The sequence below is a fragment of the Temnothorax curvispinosus genome, unplaced genomic scaffold (genome assembly GCF_003070985.1).
Source record: "Temnothorax curvispinosus isolate PA1 unplaced genomic scaffold, ASM307098v1 QBEX01010444.1, whole genome shotgun sequence".
Lineage (NCBI taxonomy): Eukaryota > Metazoa > Arthropoda > Insecta > Hymenoptera > Formicidae > Temnothorax > Temnothorax curvispinosus.
The window spans coordinates 169,901-192,705 of NW_020220224.1; the positions used below are offsets into that span (position 1 = coordinate 169,901).

Here is a 22,805-nt window from a genome sequence, read left to right on the forward strand (position 1 = left end):
AATGCTTTGGCCAAAATAGCAATACTTAAAAAAAGCAATACGTAATTAAGGTTTTTCCATTAATTTAAGCAGAGAGAATGAAGTTATAAAATTTATATTTATAATACACTTTACAGGTTCGTAATTAACTTAAGGTGCAATGTTACATGACCGACAGGTATATATAACAATTGACAGGTAGCTTCTGCATATAGTAACGACGTAGACATACTGTACTTATTAAGAGTTTTATATCCTATCTCTTAGCCGTCGGACGTATTCTCTCCTTTTCAGTGTCTCTATCGTCAGCTACTGTCCATTCAGGATCATTGGGATCCTCACCGTCTATATCGCAACAAGCCGATTCGGTCGAATCCGATTCGGGAGAATCCATTTCGCCTTCCTAGAAATGTAGAAATACGAATAATTAAATACAACCGTTGTTGTCGGTAATCACCTATGTCCGATTTTGGTCGCTTTGCGAAAAAATTCTATTTAAAATTGCAAGCTCTCATACGGCAGCTGCGTGAACCAAGGAGCAAACTAGAGTCGTGTAAAAGATTCTACAACGCATGGAAAGTACTGTAACGATCGCTTTAACTTAACGCGATACTTCTTCTCGTCATTCAACATTTGCTAATTGCGTGTCTATGTGTATGTGAGATGAAAAATAAAATTGAATTACGTTACAGAAGTATAAAGCGTCAAGTGGTTACTGCTTACCGGAAATAGCCTCGAGAGGAGCCATGAAAGTTGGCTCAAAGTGTACATTAATAGTCAGTACTAGCACCACCCCCACATACATTTTACATATATAATAAAAATTTCTCACTTAGATACTCGATGAAAGAGGTATTAGTACAAGTGCAATGTACGTACATCATCGCCCTTGTCTTCGTCACGGGAGCATAAGGATGTTGATGAAGCTTGCCAGTGTCCGTCCGGCATCACCTCCAACATCTTGTCATAGACTTCTTCGGATAATGGAAATACTCTTGGCTCATACGGCAATATCTGTACGAAAATTTCAGAGACATTACGACATCACGTGATATTGATTTAAACGATACGAGATATCGTTACCGCGCGTACTTACCTCGTTATCATCTTCGGTAAATGCGACCGTGGCATCGTCTTTCCCAAGTCTTAAAGCGGGCATGGTGCGACGTCGCAAAGAATTTTGTAATGCAGACGGCCGGTGCGAATCTAAACCTGATAACTCTGTGTCCTGCACCTGAGACGGAGTGGCAGGTGGAGACGTGATCGGGGATGTCACGTCTCCACCGAAGTCACTGCTCGCGTGCGGCGACATAGGATCTAAAAAAAAGAGAAATGTTTTTTTCTCATAAAAGTATAATTTCATTGATTTATTGTTAGATAGTTATGCCCAATATATTGAGAGAGCTATCTGAAAGATATCTCGAAAGAAAAAAGTATCGAGAATAGTGAACAGCTTGTAGTAGCGGCGTGATAAAAATTTACACGTGAACGCAAGGACGACGTACCTGGCGTATTCGCACCGCTGTCTGCTCTGCTGTCGATACGACGATTACGAATACGCGGTTGGTTTGGCGTGTTGAGATACGTCATGAAACGTTTATATTCCTCACGTTCGCTACGCTCGTGCCTCAGGGCGATCGTTTCGTCCGACATATCTTCAAACTGTCAGAGTCATTGAATTAACATAGTTACGAAAGAGAAAATAATAGGTAACTTCATTTTACCGTGCAGCTTTTTATCGCATATAAGCGATTATCTCTCATTATTTACTTACGTCACTGTCCTGACCCGACCTGTGCATCACACCGTTCTTCACATCCATTTTCGAGGGTTCGTCGCACAATCTCCATCTTTAAGAAATAAGAAAATGCTTTAATACACAACACAGTAATAGTTAAATTAATCATATTAAGTTAAATTTATTTGGAAATTGGAACCATGAATTGTAGATTATGTAATATCTTACTTTGGCGTTAATATCTCCTTATATTGTAACTTTTCAGGTCTAGTTGAAGCAGCAACGCTATAAGGGATGACTATATTATCGATGTCGTACGAATTTTGACGCAAACGCCTGAAAAAAAATATCACAAATGAATCACATGGATAGTTTGTGAAACAATAGTATCTTCTGAATGTACATGGACGATAAGCGGCTGACGATTTCATGAATAGGAAACATAATCGTCCTCCATTTCATACACTCCGTATTATGCAAGCACTCTGTATTATGGAAAACTTTACGTGCGGGATCGATATAGTGATCTCGCTAATGGAAAAGCACGTGATGCGTGAACGTTGCAACGCTTACCCATGTGAATTGGAACTTTTCTCTTTAACAACGTTTTTCTCCGACGAGGCAGTAACGTGTTGCAATGGAGAAGGCACTGGGGATGAGTGTTTGCTGGAACTTGAAAGCGCGCTAACGTCGTCGTCATCCTCAGTCGGCAACTTTGATACTTTTTTCTTACTCAATCCAGACACGACGCTTCTCTCGTGACTGAGTCTCGTTCTCTTTCCATTTTTCAACATTTTTCTCTTGATCCCTGTTACAAACGGTATATATTATTTCGCAACAAAAAGACACAAACAAGGAGAGTGATTCATTCTTTTAACAGGCAAGAACGATAGATTGCAAAATGACGTCCTCGCGATACGTACTTGCAGTAAGGATGGTCGAGGATGATTTCTTTAATCGCGCGGTATACTTTGTTCTATTAGGAAGTTTCTTATTTCTTCTTTCGTTGCTATCTTTATCTTTCACTCGGGTAACTCGTAAATTGCCTCTCAACATTTTCTGCTGCCACTCCACTGATTTCATAATAGCTTCTAAATGTGTTCCATGTACAATTTCTACAATAAAATAAAACACGTGAGAGATACAGCCAGAAAGTTTTTCGTTGTTACTCAACACGTTCGAACTTTTATTCAGATATTAAATAATTCAACATTGCAGGGAAGAGTAATCTATGAATGTATTACAAGTATGAACTGTCCTGGATTATATACACATAACAAGTCCTATTAACATATCAACATGACAGTACTGAACGAAATTCCAATTTAAAATTTAGTGGATTTTTTTTGTATTCATGACTAAACGTACCATCAGAGAACGACAACACAGGATGAAAACTGGGATCAACAAGTGCTACACGTTCCTGTACAGAAAGCTGTTCAAATGGTTCTTGTGACTGCATTGGATCTAGCCTTCCTGTACATAAAGCACACGCAGGCAACACATGATCACACGTGCATCTGACTGTTGACGCTTTGGCTGCACGCTTTGAAACTTCGTGTAGCCTGTCCACTTGCAAAAGCTTTCGCTTTCTATAAAAACTCCATACAAATGGACGCGTCCTACTAGCTGGTAATTCACCCTCGGGTGACGTGTATCGTCCAGTGGACCCTGGTAGAGCGCCACTGTATCCATTAACGGTCTCCGCATTTTCAAGAACGACCAGACCCTTCGTGGCCCTAATCTGCCGTTGCAGTTCGTTATGCTGTCTAATTCTGTACTCTAAATCTGATATCTGTGCCTGTAGCCATGTCCACCGTGATGCTACACCTGCACGATCCTGTGCATATCTCCATGCTGCTCTTTTGGATCTGTGCAAATAACGAATCAGTGTGTAGCCTATTGTCGCAGAAACTATATAGAATGCCGAGAGACCTTAAGAAGCGTGGACTCGATAAATGAAACTGAATAATAAATTACTTTCAATCTTATATCGCCTCATTTTACAGAATCACTCAACTCGAATATAATATGCACACGACTGTTGCAGCCATAGAAACCAAATACACGTTAAATCCGCGTTCCAAACGTCAAACTATTACGAACGTGTTTTCGAAACAAAGTGTTTTATAAATAAGCAAACGATAAAGAATCCAGAACCGAGCCAAAAAACATATTTCGGTCCGTTTTCTTCAACGCGCGGTACTTGATACTTGTACTGTTTATACAAACTAAAAAATTTCAAAACTTTATATCAGAGGCCAAGTTAAGAAAATTCCCGCTTATTTTTATATCGAGGCATACGTCTCGACGTATAAACCATCAAAACGTAGAATTTTAACAAGTCTATCTAAAAATCATTTAGGACATTTAAAGATTAATTAAATAATAAAGTTTGGCTTTCTACACTATGATATTTAATAATGAAGATTGAATACTTGAGCTGCTAAGAGAATATCAAAACCAAACATAATAAATGTCAAAAGAAGAATACATGATAAACTCAAAACTCATACGTATGAATAAACAAGTTAATATTGTGGATTAATCATCTATTACAAAAACTCTAGTCCATTATTTTAACACTCATAGAACTCTATTACTTATAATAACTTGCTATAATACGTGCTTGTCACAATTGAACATGATGTATATAAAAAAATGCGCTTGTTTCAAAATAATTCAGAATATTTCGAATACTATTTATCACAAGTTGAATAAGCAGCCTGTTTCTTTATACATTATTTTTCCTCTTATAAAGCGTCATAATTATATTTAACGTATATTTTTTTAGATAAGCACAACGTAAAAGTATAAATCAATAAATTGCGCAAAATTAGTATGGACAGAACATGTAAACCGCATTGATGCTTAATGTTAAATTAATACTAATGTTAAATCTCCTGTTTAACAGAACTTACATGGACAGACGTTGTTGTTGCGTATTGTTGAATGTCTGCATTTCATCGCAACTTTCTCCACCACTGCTGGATGCCGTACAGTCCGAATCCAAGTTAGATTCCACAATATGTAATTGCGTGGACAAAGATCCAGCCACATTTTCCACTTCTTCACCGTTTAGTTTAACCTGAGGGGTACCAAACACTGGCTGGCGATTACCGTTATTGCCGGACGTACCAACCACGTTATCGCGCGACCCTCCACCAAAGTATCGACACACTCTTTGACGATTCACACTGTTACTCTGGGCAACACACATTTTCTCAATTTTCTGCAGAAACGAATGTAAACTGCCGCTAATTTCGGGAAAGTTTCTCACATTGGATTTCGAACCGATATTAACCAATTCTTGTAGAAGATATTTTTTCACTCCGTGATGAGCCAATTCGAGAACGCCGGTGTTTTCTTCCGCCACGTGTCTGCCCATTATTCTCGTCTGAAGTTTCCTCAGTCTTCTCAATAAAAACGCACATCTCCTTTCGTTCTCGAACTGTTTCTGCGCTACAATGTCCTGTTGCGATCTCAAACTGTTGGACTTTTGCTGGTCAATTGTTTCCACTGGGATATTCATATTATCGTTGCAAAGACTCATTACGTCCACGTCGTTAAGTAAATCCCGCTCGAAGGACGCGAATCCCTCCTCGGGCATGGCAAACATCTCGCCATGTCCGAGACTGTCGACAGCGCCTTGTACCGGCTCACCACCGCTCGTGGAAATGTTCTCGGTGCTCTCCGCACCTTCTATCGAACTAATGACCTGCAAAATCTCCTCCACGTTGTGCCCGATATCAGCGACCGTCGGCATACTGCACTGCTCGGCCGTGATATCGGTACTGAAGGCCATGATCTGATCGACGTCCAGATTCTTATTGTCTTCCGTTTCGGTCTCGGTAGCCACCAGGGGCAAGTCCACGCTCGATTTCAAGAAACCCATGTTGTTCGTTTCATCACCCATAGATGGGTCGTTCATTATAATGTCGATCGCTTTCCTCTCGGCGTGACCGGCGTCCGGCAGCGTGACCGGTCGCTCAAAGTCCTCCTCCTCTTCTTCCTCCCCCTCCGCCGCCGCCGCCGGCGCCGCCGCCTGCTGTTGCAAACACGCCGCACCGTTCCTCGATCCGATCAAGTCGGACGCGTTCGTAAACGCAGATAGCGAGTCGAGGTCGTTTGCATACTTGGAGTTAATGACATCGCGTATGAGGTCCTTTGAGATACCGCGCAAGCACTGCTCGTCGATCTTCGACGGTTGCACGTTCGCCGGCACCACGAACTTGGTTAGGATCTCACGGTTCTGGCACACCTGCGTGGCCTGCTCGGCGGACAGAAAGCCGCTGGCGGCTGGTAGGGTAGGGAGCAAGTTTTCAGGCTTTTGAGGACCGCCTTCCGTCAGAGCAGGGGCCATCACTGCCACTGACGCTGCCGGTGCCGCGGCCTCCACATCCAGAGGCTCCCACGACGTGCCGCCAAGTGCGCGTCCGCCGCTCCTGCACTCCCCGTGCCCCGCGCTCACTCCCATTCATCCATTACTACGGCTCTGTCCTGCCTCCCTTACCGTCAGCCGCCCCTGTTGACCGTTCGACTTGACTCTGTGTCCTGTGTTTCCGCTTTATTCCAATAAACAGTTTATCATTGGGTCGTCATCATCCGCGGCCACATACGTACGTCGTTTCCACAGTATCTCCCATGTCGTCGAGCATGGCGTTCCATTGTCACAAGGCAATACCGGTTCCCTGCAAAAAGTCGAAATATTACATCATGCGTTTTATCGTACAACGTTCAAGAGAGTTACGCGGTGCTTAAAGAATAAATAAATAAGAGCTCTAAATAAAAATTCAGATAACAATATTGTCAACTTTGCAAACAAGTGCCGTGTATCTTTCAATGGAAGACGTTCGAAAAAAACTCAATAGTGCCAAGCCCTTTAATCGCACACTCAAACGGGGTTATCTGTGCGTTACGCAAAATTACATAACATTTTTAAGCCACATAGATAACTGCCGTGAAGCTGTGCCACGCTCGCAATAGACTTTGTTCCAAAAGAGGCAGCGCGAAATTACGGAGCGGCAAACACGAAACTCCAACTCACTTCGTTTCCACGTTTGAGGAAGCGTAGCATACTTGACGGTCCTCTTAAGCGTATCCCAATGTATCCTCTCGCAATGTAAACGAAAACGTCTCACCACAACAACGACCACGACGACGACGACGATGAAGAAGACGATGATAACAACGGCACGCTTGTAGCCCTTTCAACGACGTTATTTAGTTTTAGGGCGACAACTTTCCAGAGTCGGACTTTGTGCCCGCGCAATACGTCCCAGCGATCTCTCAGGCCGCTCGCTACAGTCGGCGACGTGGCGCTATTAAAATATTTCCTCGCGCGTCGGGACAGGAGCTATCCGGTGCACCACGTTCCGCATGCCGTTCCTCTTCCGCGAGTGCGCGTGCGTCCTGGAAAAGATAGAAAAGAAAAGGAGATAACGCCAGGTCACAAACGTCCTTTACGCCGCACGCTCGCGTCTTTCGCGAAAGACGCCACGCGCGCGTTTCTGCAGCGAAAGCTACAAACTACGATCATTAGATTAATTCCAGGAAAGCACGTTTACGGTCGAGTACTCGCCGTCCGAGTACACTCCATCGAGCTCGGCCGGCTCGGCGTGGATCAGCGAGATGCGCTTTGACGCGGGAAGGAGGTACACGCCGTAACTTTCATTTTGCGCGCGACGTCGCTCGTCGTGCTTTTTTCTTTTATAAACTTTGGTTCCGTCTTGCCCCCACGGCCGTTCACGCAACGCTTCTGAACGTCCACAAAGATTTTAGACGGTGCTCGCAAATTCCGACGAATCTCGAGAGTAGAACGCTACCGTGGGTGCACGTGGAATAGATTCCCAAGCCGTTCGATAGATGAGTCACGCTTAACAACGCGTTACGACGTTTTAATTTTCAACAGACAGTTTTATCTTATCAGATTTTTACAGTGTTTTAAGTATCATTAAGAATTTTACATTCGCGTTGCACTCGATACTTGACAGCGTTCGCTCTACATACGTCTCAGAGAGAACGCGTCTGAAAAAATATGTTATCGCGGCAACGTAGCAAGAACGCGTCTCGATCGCAAAACTGTGCGGTTTTCTTCATCGTTCGAGGCTTCGCGTCGAGGACGATCTCGATGACGATAAGCGTCGAACTTTCCAAAGTGTGTCCGACGGCACGACGGCGACGTTGCTATAGTTACAATGTTTGCGGCATTTCAGCGTGGATAATATTGCGCACGAAACGCGTCAGGGAAATAAAAAACGAAATCGGCAAATATCGGGGGGGCCATCGGGGGAGCGATACGGGGCGTCGAGAACACGTGATATAGCAGACGACAGATACCAAGCGCCCATCGCCCATCGCCCATCGGAATCGGAGGCGTCCCGATACATACAAATGACTCACACGCGTACCGGTGATAAACAACGAAATCTCAATAGATACGAGGTAGCGTAAACTCCCGGCTACGTCCACAGATGTATCTCTTTATCTTTTCTTTCTTCACGCTCTCGAGAAAGACGCTCGGCGGGGCCAGCTGATTCGCGCGCACGCCCGTTTATCACGCAACGTCCTCTCTCCTTTATCTTCCCCGTGCCGCGCGAGCCTCTTATCGAGGCGTTTCGCTATCAACGCGGAGCTCCGGCGCACGCGTCCTCATCCACGTTGTCGCGGCGCAAAGCGGAATGTTGTTAAACTTAAGAGTTTTTAAAGATCGTAACGCGGGGTAATCTCGGCGAGACGAGATCTACGGCGCGGGCGTTCCCGCCGTATCCACCGCACGTCGCACGACGAAAAACAACGAGGAAGATGAAGCGCGCACGAACGCGTTGCGGCGCGTGCACGCGCACCGGAAGCAGCCCGATATTTCACCGCGACGGAGCACGCGGGCGTCGTGTCGGCCGCGACCAAGTGAGACAAAGGGAGACGGACGCGAGCTTCGTCTGCTTCGTCAGCGAGCGGGGAAAAAAGGGATCGAGAGAAAAAGACGGCAACCTACGGAACGAGGAATCGAGAGCGGGCAAAAGCCCGAAAGGAAAAAGGATTCCGGTGGAAAGGAGAGGGGGATGGGAAGAAAAGGGAGACTTCGACCGGGAGTGCCGGCAGGAGGACGGGCGAAGGACGGGAGGGAAAGGAGGAGGGCGTCAGAGAGAGAGAGAGAGAGAGAGAGAGAGAGAGAGAGAGAGAGAGAGGAGCGGAGGCGAGAGAACGGGAGCCGAGGGAAAAGGACGGCGAGCCAGGGCTCTTCCGAGGGTGCGACGTCCTCTCTCTCTCCTCCGCGCTCACGGGAGAGACACGCGCCTTCCGGCGCGACGTGCCGTAATTTTATCATCGCCGCTGCGCGCGGCGTACGCACACGCAACGCGCACGCACACGAACGCACGCGCTCGCTCGTAACGCAGGCAGGTAAATTAAAGCAGCGGCACACGGTCTGACGCATTACCACGTGATACGCTCGCGGCGAATTAATGAAAAAGAACGGAGCCGCGAGAGAACTACGAGAGTCGCGCCCCGCTGCTGCCGCTTCCTCCTCCACGTCCTCGTCATCGTCGTCGTCGACCGCGCGCCGCGCGCGCGGCGTCTATTGCATAACGCGCCGCGTCGCGCCGTACACTTTTTTCTCGCAACGTGCGGCGGAGCGTTCCGCAAGACGCTCCGAGAACGCGCTTCAGCACGCGGTGCTCGGAAGCCGGCTCGGTCCCGCCGCTGCTGCTCCGTCTATAATAGGTCTAGCTAGCCGATTATCGACGAACTGCAGCCGCGAGAAATCCGGATAATCTACGAGGCCGGCTCGAGAACTCACGAGTACCAAGTACGAGTACTTGCCCGTAACGGAAAGCGCTCGACGACAATGACGAGAAGCGGAGAAGCGGAGCAGCAGCGCGAGGCGCCCGATACTCTCGTGGGATTTCTCAGCGCCGTCGCGCGCGAGAACGCGGAGTCGCGAGTCGCGCCACTCTGCTCTACGAGGACGCGGCCACTATTACCTCCTTCCTCTCCCCGCCGCAGCCGCGGCCGCGCCGCGCGGCTCCCGCGTTCCGTTCCCGCAACGACCGCGACGGCGAGAGAGTATCGAGCGCCGTTTTACGCCGTCGTCGCGTCGAGGAGCAGCACGCCCGAACAACAACACGCGAACACGCAGGCGGCGTGACCGGGGGCCGCGACGACGACGACCGATATCCTCCACCTCCACCTCCACCCCTATCACCTCCTCTCTTCTCCTCTTCCTCGTTACCGCTTACGAAGACGCCGTACAGGAACACGCCCGCGCGTCATCCGTGCAAAAACGAGCGGCTCCCTCCAGTCCCTCCACGGTTGCCGCCACCGAGACGATCGGTCGGACGGTCGGTCGTCTCGCGATGGTACAATGGCGGAGCAAAAAAACAGGCCTCGAAGGTAGTCGCTTCCCTCGGATTCACGGGTTACAACGCACGCTCTCCTTCCTTTCTTGCTCGCTCACTCGCTCGCTCTCGCGCCGTCTCCGTCCCTCTCTCTCTCGCGCGCTCAAGCTCTCTCTCTCTCTCTCTCTCTCTCTCTGATACGCTCGTGCTCTCTCGCTCGCTCGCCCGCTCTCTCCCTACCTCTATCTCGCTCGCTCTCACCTCTTGGTGGCCAGGCTCGGCATGCTCTCTCGTGGGATAGCGCCGCAGGCTTTAGCGAGGGAACGCTGCCTGGGCCCCGGCCCTACAGGGGCCCACTCTCGCGCACAACACCACCGCGTGCACGATGTCGCCGGTAAAGAGACGCGCACCGATACTGGACTGCGAACCACCACGTCCCGTCACACCCAGAAACGCGCACACGATAATCCCGTCGTTCGCGCTCGGCTGCTCCCGTCCGCCGCCGATCTCCGTTTGCGAGGCGACGCGCGCGCGTTCTCTCCTCGCTCTCTCTCTCTCTCTCTCCCTCTCCCTCACTTCCTCTCTCCTCCCGTCCTCCGTCGCGCTCGCTCTCCCTCCCTCTCTCCTCCTCACGTAACTGTCGTCACGGTACGTCGTATGTATGTACGTGTACGTGCACCGCGGCCGTCCGTTGTCCGCCGCGGTTCTCTTCCTTGGCTTCCACGCGCGAGACGGGAAGCTCGAGGCTCGGGGCTCACGCACGAGACACCGTCGCGCGAAACGACTCAGCAGTCAGCACACGGCGACGAGGTCGACCGACGTTGTAGCACCACGCGCGATCGGCCAACGCACCCGCGCACCGCACCGTCGGCTGGCTTCCCCGGGGGCCGCTTCACGGAAAAGTCGCACACTCGACAACGACGCGAGCTATTTATCAATAATGTATATAGGAACGTCGACCAACTTCGCTCACCACCATCGCCGTTGATGCCGTCGCGCGCGATCGACCAATACTGCGGCGCCGCCGACCGGATGTAGCCTTCGTGGGCCACGCTGGCCAATCGGCGTCGTTCGTCGCTACCGCAACGTTCGATGCTAAAGTCCGACCCGCAAGCCCGCCGCGACGACGCGTCGGCGCGTAGGCGCGCGACCACGCCGCGCATGCGCCCCGACCTGGGATTGGCCGGCGACGCGCGCGCTTCGCGCGGGCGCCACGTTCGACCCGAAACCCGAAACTCGCCCGTCTCGGTGCTCCTACCTCTCTCTCTCTCTCTTTCCTCTTCTTTTATGTAGACCTGTATAAACTTATATAGTACCTTATTAATATAAAGTTTTGTCCTCGATACGTTATCGCGACGCGCGACCTCGTTTCGAAACTTCCGCGCGTTCCAAATATGGCATTACCGTGCATTACGTCGCGCCGCGCGACGTAGGCGTAAAATTTCCAATGCCGATCGAACGACGATCGCGACTTGTCGCGAATCGAAATGAAAGATCGGAGAGACCCGTTTCGCACAACGGCACTCCATATGTTCGTGAAGAGCAGGCGTGCGTTGCGCTGACACGTAACACGTGATAATCGGGATACCTACTAATGCTTCGTGTTTCCGGCTGCCTCGCAGAAGCGTACGACGTGGCGGTGGCGCAACGCGGTGGCGGTAGTCGAGTCGATCGTGCGACACCGGACACGCAACGTATTGCACCTGTCGCCTCGAGGCTTGCATCAGATACGGACGTCTCTGATTTATTCGCCGACCCCCGATTTGCATAGTGCCGCCGTCAGATGTCGCGTCGAGTGCCATCTGGCGCCCCGAGCGCCCGAGCGCCCGAGCCCCGACTGGTCGATCGATATGAAACGCTTTGACACCGAGAAGATCCCGCGCTGCCTGCACCCTGCATAAAGATTATCAAGCATGGGTAACGTTTCACGGTTACGTATAGAACTCGGAGAGCCCGAAGATACGTTAAGTATTACGACTGTCGATATACCCTAAACTTGTCCAAGTCGACACAAACGCGACCTTCTATCTATCTATCTTTCTTGGCATTCAATAAATAACAAAGCCAGAATGACACTTGTGTCAGTAAAGGGAAAACGCCTAATAAATACTGCAGCACGTTATAATTTATAATGTAGTATTAACGTCGTTATTTATTGTTATACAGATGAGATATATTATATAAGATTGTCGAATAACTTTTACGTGTTGCTACTATTTAGAACGCACGACTGTCGGTACACGCGTTTCCGAGGTTGGTAGACGTGTCGAGTCAGTCGAGTGCGAGAGATGGCGACAGTGTGATTAAAGCCGCACAACTCCGTAGAAGGGTGCGGAGTGCGGACTGCGGCGATGAACCTGTTCGACCAAAATTAAATCGGATCCTTATTCGGTACGCTTACACTACATGCATGATTACATATTGTTAGACTCATGATCACGCTCAAGAATATATATCTTTATTTCTTACATTATTAAAGCTACGCGCGTGTCGACGGTCGAGTTGATCTTCGCCGCTCTTTGCGGCTAAACTTTCTTGTATTTTTTATTTTTTTTCTTTCCTCGACGTCTTGTCTCTTGATTCACGGTACGCTTTATTTCTTTAACGACCATTGCGAGCGGCTTTTCCCTATCAAAGATGTTTCGAGTACGTGAGTACGAAAGGCCGAAACCTTATGGACAACTACTTCGCGTACGAACTCTGCGCGCGCGCTGGATTTCGGTAGAGGAACGCACGCCTCAGACACGGTATTCCCAGAATACGTTGCATAAACCCAAATACGTTTTCTCGCGACTGATCGTTGGAAAATTTATTATAAATTCCTTCCCCGGGGGTGGCGAGCGCGCGGCCGCTGTTTTTACGACCATTTCGATTATTCGATGCGAATGATACGTGTACATACGTATTTTTGCGAACGTTCGAAATGTGTGACTGCAAAAACGCGCAGGAACGGGCAAGGACGGTAAAGAGGGAAAAGAGAGAGAGAGAGAGAGAAACGTAGACGCGGATAACGTGAGAGGGTGGAGCGGGAGAAAGGGGAAGAGGGAGGAAGGGTGGAGCGGGAAGGAAGGAGGGAGGGAGGACGAGCGAGCGAGCGCGCGCGCGCGAGAGAGGGAGATATGGAAGCTAGCGTGAATATTTTTACCCAAGCCTGTTAACTACACTCTGTTATTTTATCTCACGTACGCGGCTTTCCTACTACCACCGTCGCGCCGGCGCTGGAATATAAGTTTTAAGGCGTGTTTTGATAGCGTCAGGGCGTGTCAGCCGGGGCTTCCTACCTAATGGATCGCTTCTTCGCTCGTTCGTTCCGTACTTTTTGAAGAGTGCACAGCTCATGATACCGCGAAACCTCCCTCTCTTTCCCTCCCCTTCGCCACCCCGGTGCCCCAGCACGGCACCTTGCGCTTTCACGAAATTTCGTGACCCTTGTTCTCTTCAGCGCGCGCGATACTTTGGAATGAACACTCATATCTCATATATGTGTTTGCATATCTTGCAATAGTTGCGATTAAAAGACGATAGTATACGCACGCAGAGATCATGAATCGAAATCGTACGTACATTTAAGAACGAAGTAATGGAACTGGACGTTCACAGATCCGAAGAACGTTAAAGGGAATAGTAACCCTATAGAGATCTATTTTCCTGAATTTATACTTTCTAATATATATGTTACGTTTAATATGTACGCGATTATACATATAATACATAATTTTAATAATATATAATACGTTCTATCTTACCTTCTGTCTGAAGAAAATACATCTGCAGGACCCGTAATCTTTCGGGAATTTACGATTCTATATTTATTACACGTTATCGCACGTTTTACTTTGCATCGTCATAGAGATTTTCTCAAAAATATATCTTAAGCGTGAATACGTCTACGCCCTGAAAGAAGTTAACACTTATATGGAAGTAAGTTTTTTTTAGAGAAACTGAACCGACAACACAAGATGTCATAGTAACAAATGTACTTTGTCTCATCATCATCACCATTGTCAACATATTCTTGGAATCTTCCTCAGGTGGTGTCCAAAGCCCTGAAACACTTCCATACAGTCCCAAGTTACTTCTATATGAGTGTTAACATTTTTTTTAAACACCTGTATTTCAGGCAAACGCATACGTTGTCTCGCGCGATCCCGAAATCAGTTTATCTCTCGCAATACCGCGTGGCGTACGCGGCATAATGCGCGTAACAATTAATAATGACACAACTGGTGACACACCTGCAGACGCGCGCGCGGGTCCCAAGCTGCCGGAAAAACCGCTTCGCCGTCGATTATCCGTTTCGATGATACGTTCTCGCCCCGGAAGGATGAATGGGAATGGCGGTGGGCGCGGTGAGAGCGCGGATGAATGAACCGGCGCGGCGTACACGCAGAAACGCGAGCGCGTCGTTGTTTTGGTTATTTTGGCAAACCTAACATAACACGGCTTGTTGTTTAACAAAATAATTGATTTTGTCGCCTCGTCTCCGTGCTGCCCCTCGCCCTCGTCACCGTCGTCGTACCTCCTCTCTTTCCTCGTTCTTCGCGTTCGTCAGTTTCCCCCGTCCATCACTTATATTCCCGGCGCATCCCCTTCGCGTCCTCTCTTTCTCTTTCTCATCGACGATACCCTTCTTCTTGCTCCTCCCGATCTAAGACACGCGCGCCGGATAGCGGTCGCTACTTAGCCGCCGTACGAAAACAACGTGTTCGATTTCGTTTGTTTGCCGCCGCGCGATGAAGATCTCGCGTGGCGTAGTCCCACCGCGAACAAGGCCTAATCTTGGCGCCGCCGCGCCGTCGCGGTCGGCTCTCGGCATCAATACTGCGTCCTTGTTCCTCCTCGTTCCTCACAGTTTTATCATCCCCGACCTCTCACTTGGCACTTGGCATCCTTCAACTTCTTCCGGGTATTAATGAGAACGCGAGAGCAAGATGCGCGCGCGCACGCGGTGAAGACTCGGAAATTTTGGAGAACGTACGTGTTAACAGTCGTGAATACGTGTAAGAGAAAAGATGTAAAAAACATCGTCGTAATTATAGAAAGAGCGCGCCCGTCATGGTGACGATTTAAACGAGAGAACTGTCGTCGCTCATCGGCATCGGCGCTCAGCTCTTTTTTTTTCGCCGCGAATGTTTGCTTTGGTAAAAGCGAGCGAAAGAGTCGCGTCGCGACGTTAATACTACGTCGAGATTCAACCCCACGTCGAAGATCCGCCGGAGGATACCGGCGCCGACGACTGACGATGTCCTCGCCGCGAGCTTCCTCTTCACGTTCGTCCCTTGACGGACGAAAAAAAATGAAGGACGAGTACTCGCCTTTTCGAACAAGAAAAATATTATTTCAGATACGCGTAGTAAATAGATAGGAGAAGGGCTGTGTATTTCGCCGTCGCAAATACACGTACGAGTCGTGACCCGATTGGTACTTGTGATGATTAATGCACGCGCAGAAACGAACAGCGACGTGAAAATTACATTAATCCTTTCTGACTTGGCTTTATTACTATGAATAACTCGCTGCGTTACATTTTAATATTAGCCATTAATTAGCGTTTACCATATAAAGTCAATTTAACGAGACACGATATTTGAGTAAACGATATGGTTACGTGTGTCTTATTAAATATTCAAATTCAAGCAAATATTATTTGCAAGTTATCTATAAGCCGCTTACGATTAGAGTGGTTCACATATGAAGAAGATAAAGGATCGGATTTTTTTTGGCACCGGTATTTTGGATGATGGACTGTTGCGAACAAAATCGATACTTCAGCGCGTCGGCGGCGCGGCGCGCGTTTTCAGAAACGCACGTACGAGATCCCAAAAATTAGGCGTCGCTCTTCCGGATTGGAAGGAGGCCTTCTCTCTTTGTGCCTGAAATACACCCCGGGATCCCTGAACGAGCGGCATCTGTAATAACAAGGCCGTTCTTACGGTCCACTCTCCCCCTCGCGTGCGCGAGTACGCGAACGAGACACGCGAGTTAGGCTTCGAGTGTTCGATTAGGCCGACCGAACATTACGCACTTAATGGGAGCATCATTGCGCGAAATTTCCCCCCCCCCTCCCCGGCCTTCCAGCTTTCCTCGCGTATGGATATGAAGTATGAATTAATATAAAAAATAACTGAAATTAATTGAACACTGATGAATAAAGCTGATTCAATAGTCATGGGATAGATTAAAGTAGAGACATTGATATGGATGACACGTGAATTTGGTCTTGCCTTTCCTACCTAAAAATAAGGAATAAAAATTATGCATGATATCTTCCTGCAACAATATCTTGTACTGCAAATAATTTAAAGAATATTAATATCAATATATTTTAATATTAATATTAAATAATATTCCAAAGATTTGTTTTAGTGTGATTAACCCCATGCAACCGTAATACATGCGGTTCATTTGCATCTTCGGCATTTTGACTATGCGGTATTTTCCAAAGGTTTAACGATTAAATTAACACGTGCAAAATTCATTTTTATTTTATAATATTATTATGTTTAAGCTTTATAGTTGAGATCTCAAGGAAACCTATGAATTTTTTCAGATTTCTTGGTCTAAAGTTTTAGGTTGTTTAATATACCGCGGACGCAAACGTTTCCACATACCGTTAGTAGATGCCGAAAAAGAGTGTATGGTTGCAGGGTTAAATATATCATAGCGGTCGTATTTTATTCATTATTAATTTAAAGAATGTTCGAAATTTTGCTGCAACAGTTTTGCGTATATCACACGTGAAGCGAAATTGTATAGTATCCGTTAAATAAAGCGTAGTGAATACTGGTGTCTAACTTCTTAATTTTAATATCAATTAGTTTTATAATTTATATAATCAAGCACTGCCTTATCTCTAAGAATAAACTACAGATCCGTGAAACAGATTGTTGCCGAGTTAGTGAATGTTACGTTCGTCGCAATTGTACGATCGCGGTTCTTCGCGAGTCGACGACCGCGACCGGCCCTCGTCTCGGCGCGGAAAATAAATTTCTCCGGCGTCATAGCGCGATTATATATCGCTCCGCTTAATTCACATCCGCTTTCGTGCGCGTATGTGCACGCTCGTGCTCGCTCGTCCGCTCGCTCGTCACACATGCGCGTCGCAAGTGCGCGAGTACTTAGCACCGCCGTGGCGGCGGCGGTGGCTGCGGCTGCGGCCCCACGGTCGATATGTGGTCACAATGAAGGGTGTGGCATTTGAGGACCAGAAGCTTCTCGCTCTACCGTCCGCTTTATCCTACGATTGGCTGTTGCCAGGTGTCGAGAATGGCGGACCTCGGTGGCGGCCCCATCGAACCCCTTTTCGCGCCCCATCTATTCGCATCCGGTCCCGTTGGACCGTGGACTTCCTCCGGGATACGGATCTTCTCTCTCCCGGGGGTGTTTGGTTTCGCGTAAGAAACGCGAAGGCCCCGAGGCCGTTTCGTTCTCTTTCGTTCGCCGCGGTCTCTACGTATTTAATTGTTGTCGACGTTTTCCTCGAGATTTTAATCGGGCTACTCTGAAACACGTGAGCTTTTCTTACATAAATGTCGAACTTGAGACAAATATTAATATTATTCCAGCACTGCGAATTTTTCACGCAACAATCGAATTTTTCACACAAATGCGCGAGTGAACATGGAAAATTGACGTGTGTCTTGAGTAACTAATGGATCAAATTTTCTTCTTTAAAAGAATATATGCTTTTAATATTAGAGGATATTTTAGAAACATTTTTCGATTTTTTTATATAGTTGGAACGGGGGTGTTATCTTCTCTTGAATTCCAGATTCGAAATATACGATGTTGAAACAACACATTTGCATATCATATACGATTCATTAATTACTCTGCTACGCATGAATCAGAGTATTTTATTGTTGCAATTTGCCAACATGAGTGTTCATTATACCACAGCACAACATTTCAGATTGCATTACGCTTAAACCTATCCTCATTAACTATATGCAACAAATGAAATACGAAATTATTAATATTAAAATACTTGTCTATATACCAGAATATACATTTGCAAAAATTTACGCTCCTGTACCAAGCTTCCATTGGAAGTTTGGAATGAGCGATATTGGAAAATTAAAATTTAAAATGAAAGATCAGGATTTTTTTTGTTTCTTTCAAGGTTTCTGCTGCTTTCTCGGCAAAACGGATGGCGTGGGTACTTCCGCGGTGTACAGCATCCAGTATTTTAATGGATACACGTGTCGCGGGTATTTTGGATCCGCGGTACATCGCGCGCCGACGTTCGAGGAAGATTGATGAGGTACGCTTACTACTAACTAACCCAACTCGCTTGTGCTACCGTCTGGCTAATCTTTCCGCGGCGGACCACGTTCTCTGCCATCGTCGACAAATGATCAGAATTCCAAGACGACGATCGTTACATTTAATTGTAATTGAGTTTTCGCGAGGAGGACGTTGCTCTTTTTATTTCTCGTGTTACCGAAGCTATCAATCAAGAGAGCTTTTCTTTAATCGCTCTTTCACGGATTCGGAAACTTCTGAATTTTTCGACCCGCGATTGTCTCACTGACTATGCCAATTTGTAAAGTAAAGAGTATGCGAATCTTCCAATTCATAAACGTTCGTATTTGCAATGCGGATCGATATTGAAATCTTTTGCAGCTTATTATATTATCAATTCTAGATTATTTTAAAGGAAATATAAATACGCAGATACTTCCTAAAGTATCAAAATTAATATATAATATACATTATCACAGTTTATTTTTTCAATTTCTCCTTTATTTTCTATCGGAATCACTTCCCTTTTATTCGCAACGGCATGATTAATAAACAATTGAAACTATTCGATTTATCAATGCAAGATGCAACATCGTTTATTTTAGAGACTAAACTTGCTCTACCGTGGCAGTTACGTTCAAATTTAAATGCAACGATCGTAAGTGAATTCTCACGTATTCGCGCGTTAAGCGGACGCATCGACACGAAGTTACGTTGATTTTCGATGGGTGCAATCGTATCTTATAAGCTTTGTTGCACCCGTAAGAAAATACGGAATCTCGGAATAGATTACTTTTTTCGCGGTCAGTATTGCCGCTATCTGTACCTCATACCTGATGCACGGATAGTTTCCCATGATTGTGACAAAGATTGACAAGAATACAGAGAATCTTGTCCGAAACAGAGTTGTACGTTTCGCCAATTTTAAACATTAATTTTTAAATGAGGAAAATCTCATTCTTTGGTTTTATATATAAGAATAACATTATTTTCTAGCAATCGCGATTACATGCAGCCGATTTATCATTAAGATTAAGCGCAATCTTTATTAGAAATCCGAAAGCAGATGCGACGGGGATATATCGATCGGCCAATCGAAACTTCTCTAAAGGTCTATATAGACACAATATTGAACATATTCCTCTGTGGGCACATTTGACACGTCCTCAACGTGGGCTGACGACTGAACTTTCAGCCCATCAACGCGACAATCAGAATGATAGCTCTCTCTCGCCTCTATCCCGGTGTCTCGGTTTTCTCTCGTCGCGCGTCTATGGAAAATCCGGGAAAGCAATAATTGCGACGAAAGACGAGGAATGTTTTCTTTTGCGGGCGGGCGCACGAAATGCACAGGAGAGGATAGGGGGCGAGGACGCTCTCGGATATCTATATAGGTGGAGAGAAAGAGAAAGAGGAGAGGAAGCGAGAGGGGATGGAAAGGAAGGAGACGGAGAGAAGGGAATTCGTGCTGGAATAACATTGGGTGACTGTGGTATTGTCAACCCCTGTCGCGTTGCTCTCGTGCTCCTCTTATTTCTTTCCCCGGCTCTCTCTATTTGTCTGTCTCTTTTCCTTCGCCCTCTTCACTGCCGCCCACCCTTTTCGTTGCCTTCATCGTCCCCTTCCGTTCTCCTTCTCCCTCCCTCTTTCTCTCTCTCTCTCTCTCTCTTGCTAGTTCTGATCTCGCTTTCTCCAGTTCTACCTATCCTAGCCGCGGCTTAGTTAGACGCTGGAGTACAGTAGAGCAGAGAATAGACGGTTGCTGGGAGGGGTGAAACAACACCCCGTTCCCACCGGCTACCCCTCCCTCCCAACTCCACTTCTTGCTCTTCCTCTCGTCCCCTCCTTCTCTGTCTCTTTCTCCCTTTCTCTCTCTTTCTCGCTCCTTCTCCTTTATCCGTTCCCTAAACGCGGCCAATAAAAACAACACTACGTCGACGTGGCGAGGGGATGTACGGGGGTTGCGGCAAATTATAAAAATAACACTACCAACCAACCCTCTCCCCCTCTTCGATCGAACAATCGCTGGATCTCTCGCGCGGGCCGTTGACGTTGACGTCGCTGACGTTTTGTCGCTTTGGAGCTGTGAAAAGTTCGAGACCCACCTCGCACTTTTCTCCTCTCCTTCTCTCATCTTTTCTTTTTCCTCTCTCTCTCTCTCTCTCTCTCTTTTTTTTCTCCTCTCTTTCGCCCTTTCCTCTCTCGTCTACCTTTCATCCGGAATTCTCTCGGAGTCGCGGTTGTCCGGATACAAGCGACTGCGTATGGTGCATGGCTATGTACGCTTAATTGGGAGCCGCGCGCGTACGTCCTTATTTTTCTTCAAATTGCACGACGACCATGTTTTTCTTTTGCAAGTATTCACTTACGTAAACCGGCGTTCCTGGGGAACTTGCGATAACCGTTTCCTGCGTTTTTTGTACCGCGCGTTACCGAGCTCTGATCGGAATTAAAACCCCCTGCCATTAACGGAATAATTTAATCTCATTTCTTCACTTGTTATGGAAATTTATCGCAGACATTTTACAAGCGTTTTCATCGTTGTACTTCATCATCGCATGATGATAGAACGCGCAAAGCGTTCGCTTAGTTAGCAATTAAATATTGGGCAGCGTAAATAATATATACATATAATAATTTATTTAACTTCAGCTTTTTTTGCCATGAAGTGGACTTGGTTTAGGTACAATTTTACCTTAACGCACTTATATATTTCGCGCTTACAATCATTCCTCTAAGCTAAATTTGTACCAATCCTTGTCTAAAACTCTCATTTCCTTTATTTTTTTTTTCTCCTTCCAGAGCTTTCTCAGTGTATCCCACTTTTTGTACTATCTAACACGTTATTCCATATCCTTTATTTAATTCCATATTCTTTATTTATCCTTAATTATTTCTACATAATTCTTACCTAAAATCCTAAATCAATCTTTAATTGTATCACAGTCTTTTACATAATGTCTTATACTGTTTTCGCCTTGACTTCAAAACACACTGTCTTCTCCTCCTCCTCCTCTAACCAATATTTATTCCTATTTTCCATATTTCCGCATCTTACTTTTAATAGTGCCTATCCTCTGAATCCTCTTTCTCCATGTGTATAACATCCTCAAATATTTCGGTCCTCCTAAACTTCTTTTTAGTTTCTTATATTTCTTGTTATATCTGGCTTCCCTTGTCATGCGTTCCTCTATTTGCATTAGGATTGGGCAACGTAAATAAAATTGTAGGATATATCGAAAACTGCCAATTGTTTGATAATTTCATCATTTCATTTTTTTCGTCGAAATCTTCCGACAAATAGTCACTTTCTTGTCTCCGTTTAATATTTTGCAGTTTAAGGCGCTAAAACAAACAAGTACTTTATACACGAAATTTTTATCCAACATTTAAACTTATCGAGATACCGTGTCTCTGAATTTGCTATTAAAACAGTGATTATATATCTAAATTAATTGTTTCAACGTCCTATCAGTTTTTTTCTCATTTAATTCTTATTATTAGTCTCGATTGCATTATCCGATTTTATGTAAACTTTTATATGACGTTGAAATGGGATTTTATTTCTACACGTCTTTATTCAATCTGTGTAAAAAATATTAATAATTTGCCTATTTACACTTATCATTATTCGACCAGAGATGGAATAAAAAATTCCATCTCTGAGAGAGAGAGAGAGAGAGAGAGAGAGAGAGAGAGAGAGAGAGAGACGTTTTTATTCGCTTCTTTCTTTGCTTCAATTCACACTTGCTAGAGAATGCTCGGATTTTTTCGGAAAAAAGAGAGCAGAATCGACGTAATCGAGGCCAATGAGCGAATCCTCGAATCCGACGTCGCAATATTCGCGAAAGATGACGTGAAACGAAACGACGATGTCGACGCTCATCCCGCAGCCGCTCGTAACTGTCCCATTACGAGGTCATCGTGGCATATTTCGCGTCCTGTCTCGCATTTTCCTTCTGTTACCTCTCTCCTCGTCTTCTCTCTTTTCTGTCGCTTTCTCTTTTTTTTTCGTACTGTGCACGGATATGCACGCGGACGCCTGGGCCGGCATGACGCGAGGCGCAGAGTCAAAGGGAGATAAAATCTATAAATATGTGGGAGGCGCACGCGACCCATTCCAGTGTTTGTTCAACCAGGAATAACCTCCGCGTTTCTTCATCGCGCGCGAGAGCGGGCGGGCGCGCGCCTCAGGATCCCGTACCAAGAGAGGCTCTGGTTTTGCGGCTTGACGCAGAGGCCTCAATCTCGGGGTGATGCTTCACTAACTACCGTCCACGGCCAGCCTTCGGTCCTACTTTCGACACTCTGATTTACACGTCGTCCGACTTTCACCACACTGAAAGCTGAAAAACAGTAATTACTGTATTTTTGCTCACTCTCAACTTCCGATCTGCGACTTTAACGATTATATAAAAGAGCCAATTTCACCAATCACGGTTAGCTTAACCGATTGCGATTAAAGTTAAAGTTAGCAGGATTGACCAATAGAAATGAATCCACCCTGC

General features: G+C 46.4%; 1 protein-coding gene across 7 annotated transcripts; it reads right to left on the bottom strand.

Moving 5' to 3' along the window:
- Window positions 1–78: 78 nt before the first annotated feature.
- LOC112460319 lies at window positions 79–11,759 on the bottom strand. Of its 7 annotated transcripts, none has more exons than XM_025024957.1 (12): window positions 11,646–11,759; window positions 6,765–7,129; window positions 4,639–6,408; window positions 3,086–3,588; window positions 2,641–2,832; window positions 2,291–2,525; window positions 1,946–2,053; window positions 1,754–1,829; window positions 1,485–1,641; window positions 1,076–1,296; window positions 859–993; window positions 79–382 (listed from the first exon to the last, which is right to left on the bottom strand). In XM_025024957.1, exons 3-12 carry the CDS (start codon window positions 6,192–6,194, stop codon window positions 236–238), a joined length of 3,330 nt encoding a protein of 1,109 aa, XP_024880725.1. In that variant the 5' UTR covers window positions 6,195–6,408; window positions 6,765–7,129; window positions 11,646–11,759; the 3' UTR covers window positions 79–235. The 7 variants fall into 7 exon arrangements, 6 of the variants coding, with proteins under 6 accessions (XP_024880725.1, XP_024880726.1, XP_024880722.1 ...); XM_025024958.1 differs by lacking the exon at window positions 11,646–11,759 and adding an exon at window positions 10,315–11,062 and having other exon boundaries at window positions 6,859–7,129; XM_025024954.1 differs by lacking the exon at window positions 11,646–11,759 and adding an exon at window positions 10,315–11,062.
- Between the last annotated feature and the right edge of the window lie 11,046 nt (window positions 11,760–22,805).

Excerpts from the sequence above, each read along its gene's own strand:
- LOC112460319 (XM_025024957.1), bottom strand. The coding sequence starts at position 6,194 with ATGGGAGTGAGCGCGGGGCACGGGGAGTGCAGGAGCGGCGGACGCGCA. Across the intron at positions 2,526-2,640 it reads CTCGACCATCCTTACTGCAA|GGATCAAGAGAAAAATGTTG; the intron begins GTACGTATCGCG and ends CGTTTGTAACAG. Across the intron at positions 2,054-2,290 it reads AAAAGTTCCAATTCACATGG|GCGTTTGCGTCAAAATTCGT; the intron begins GTAAGCGTTGCA and ends ATTTTTTTTCAG.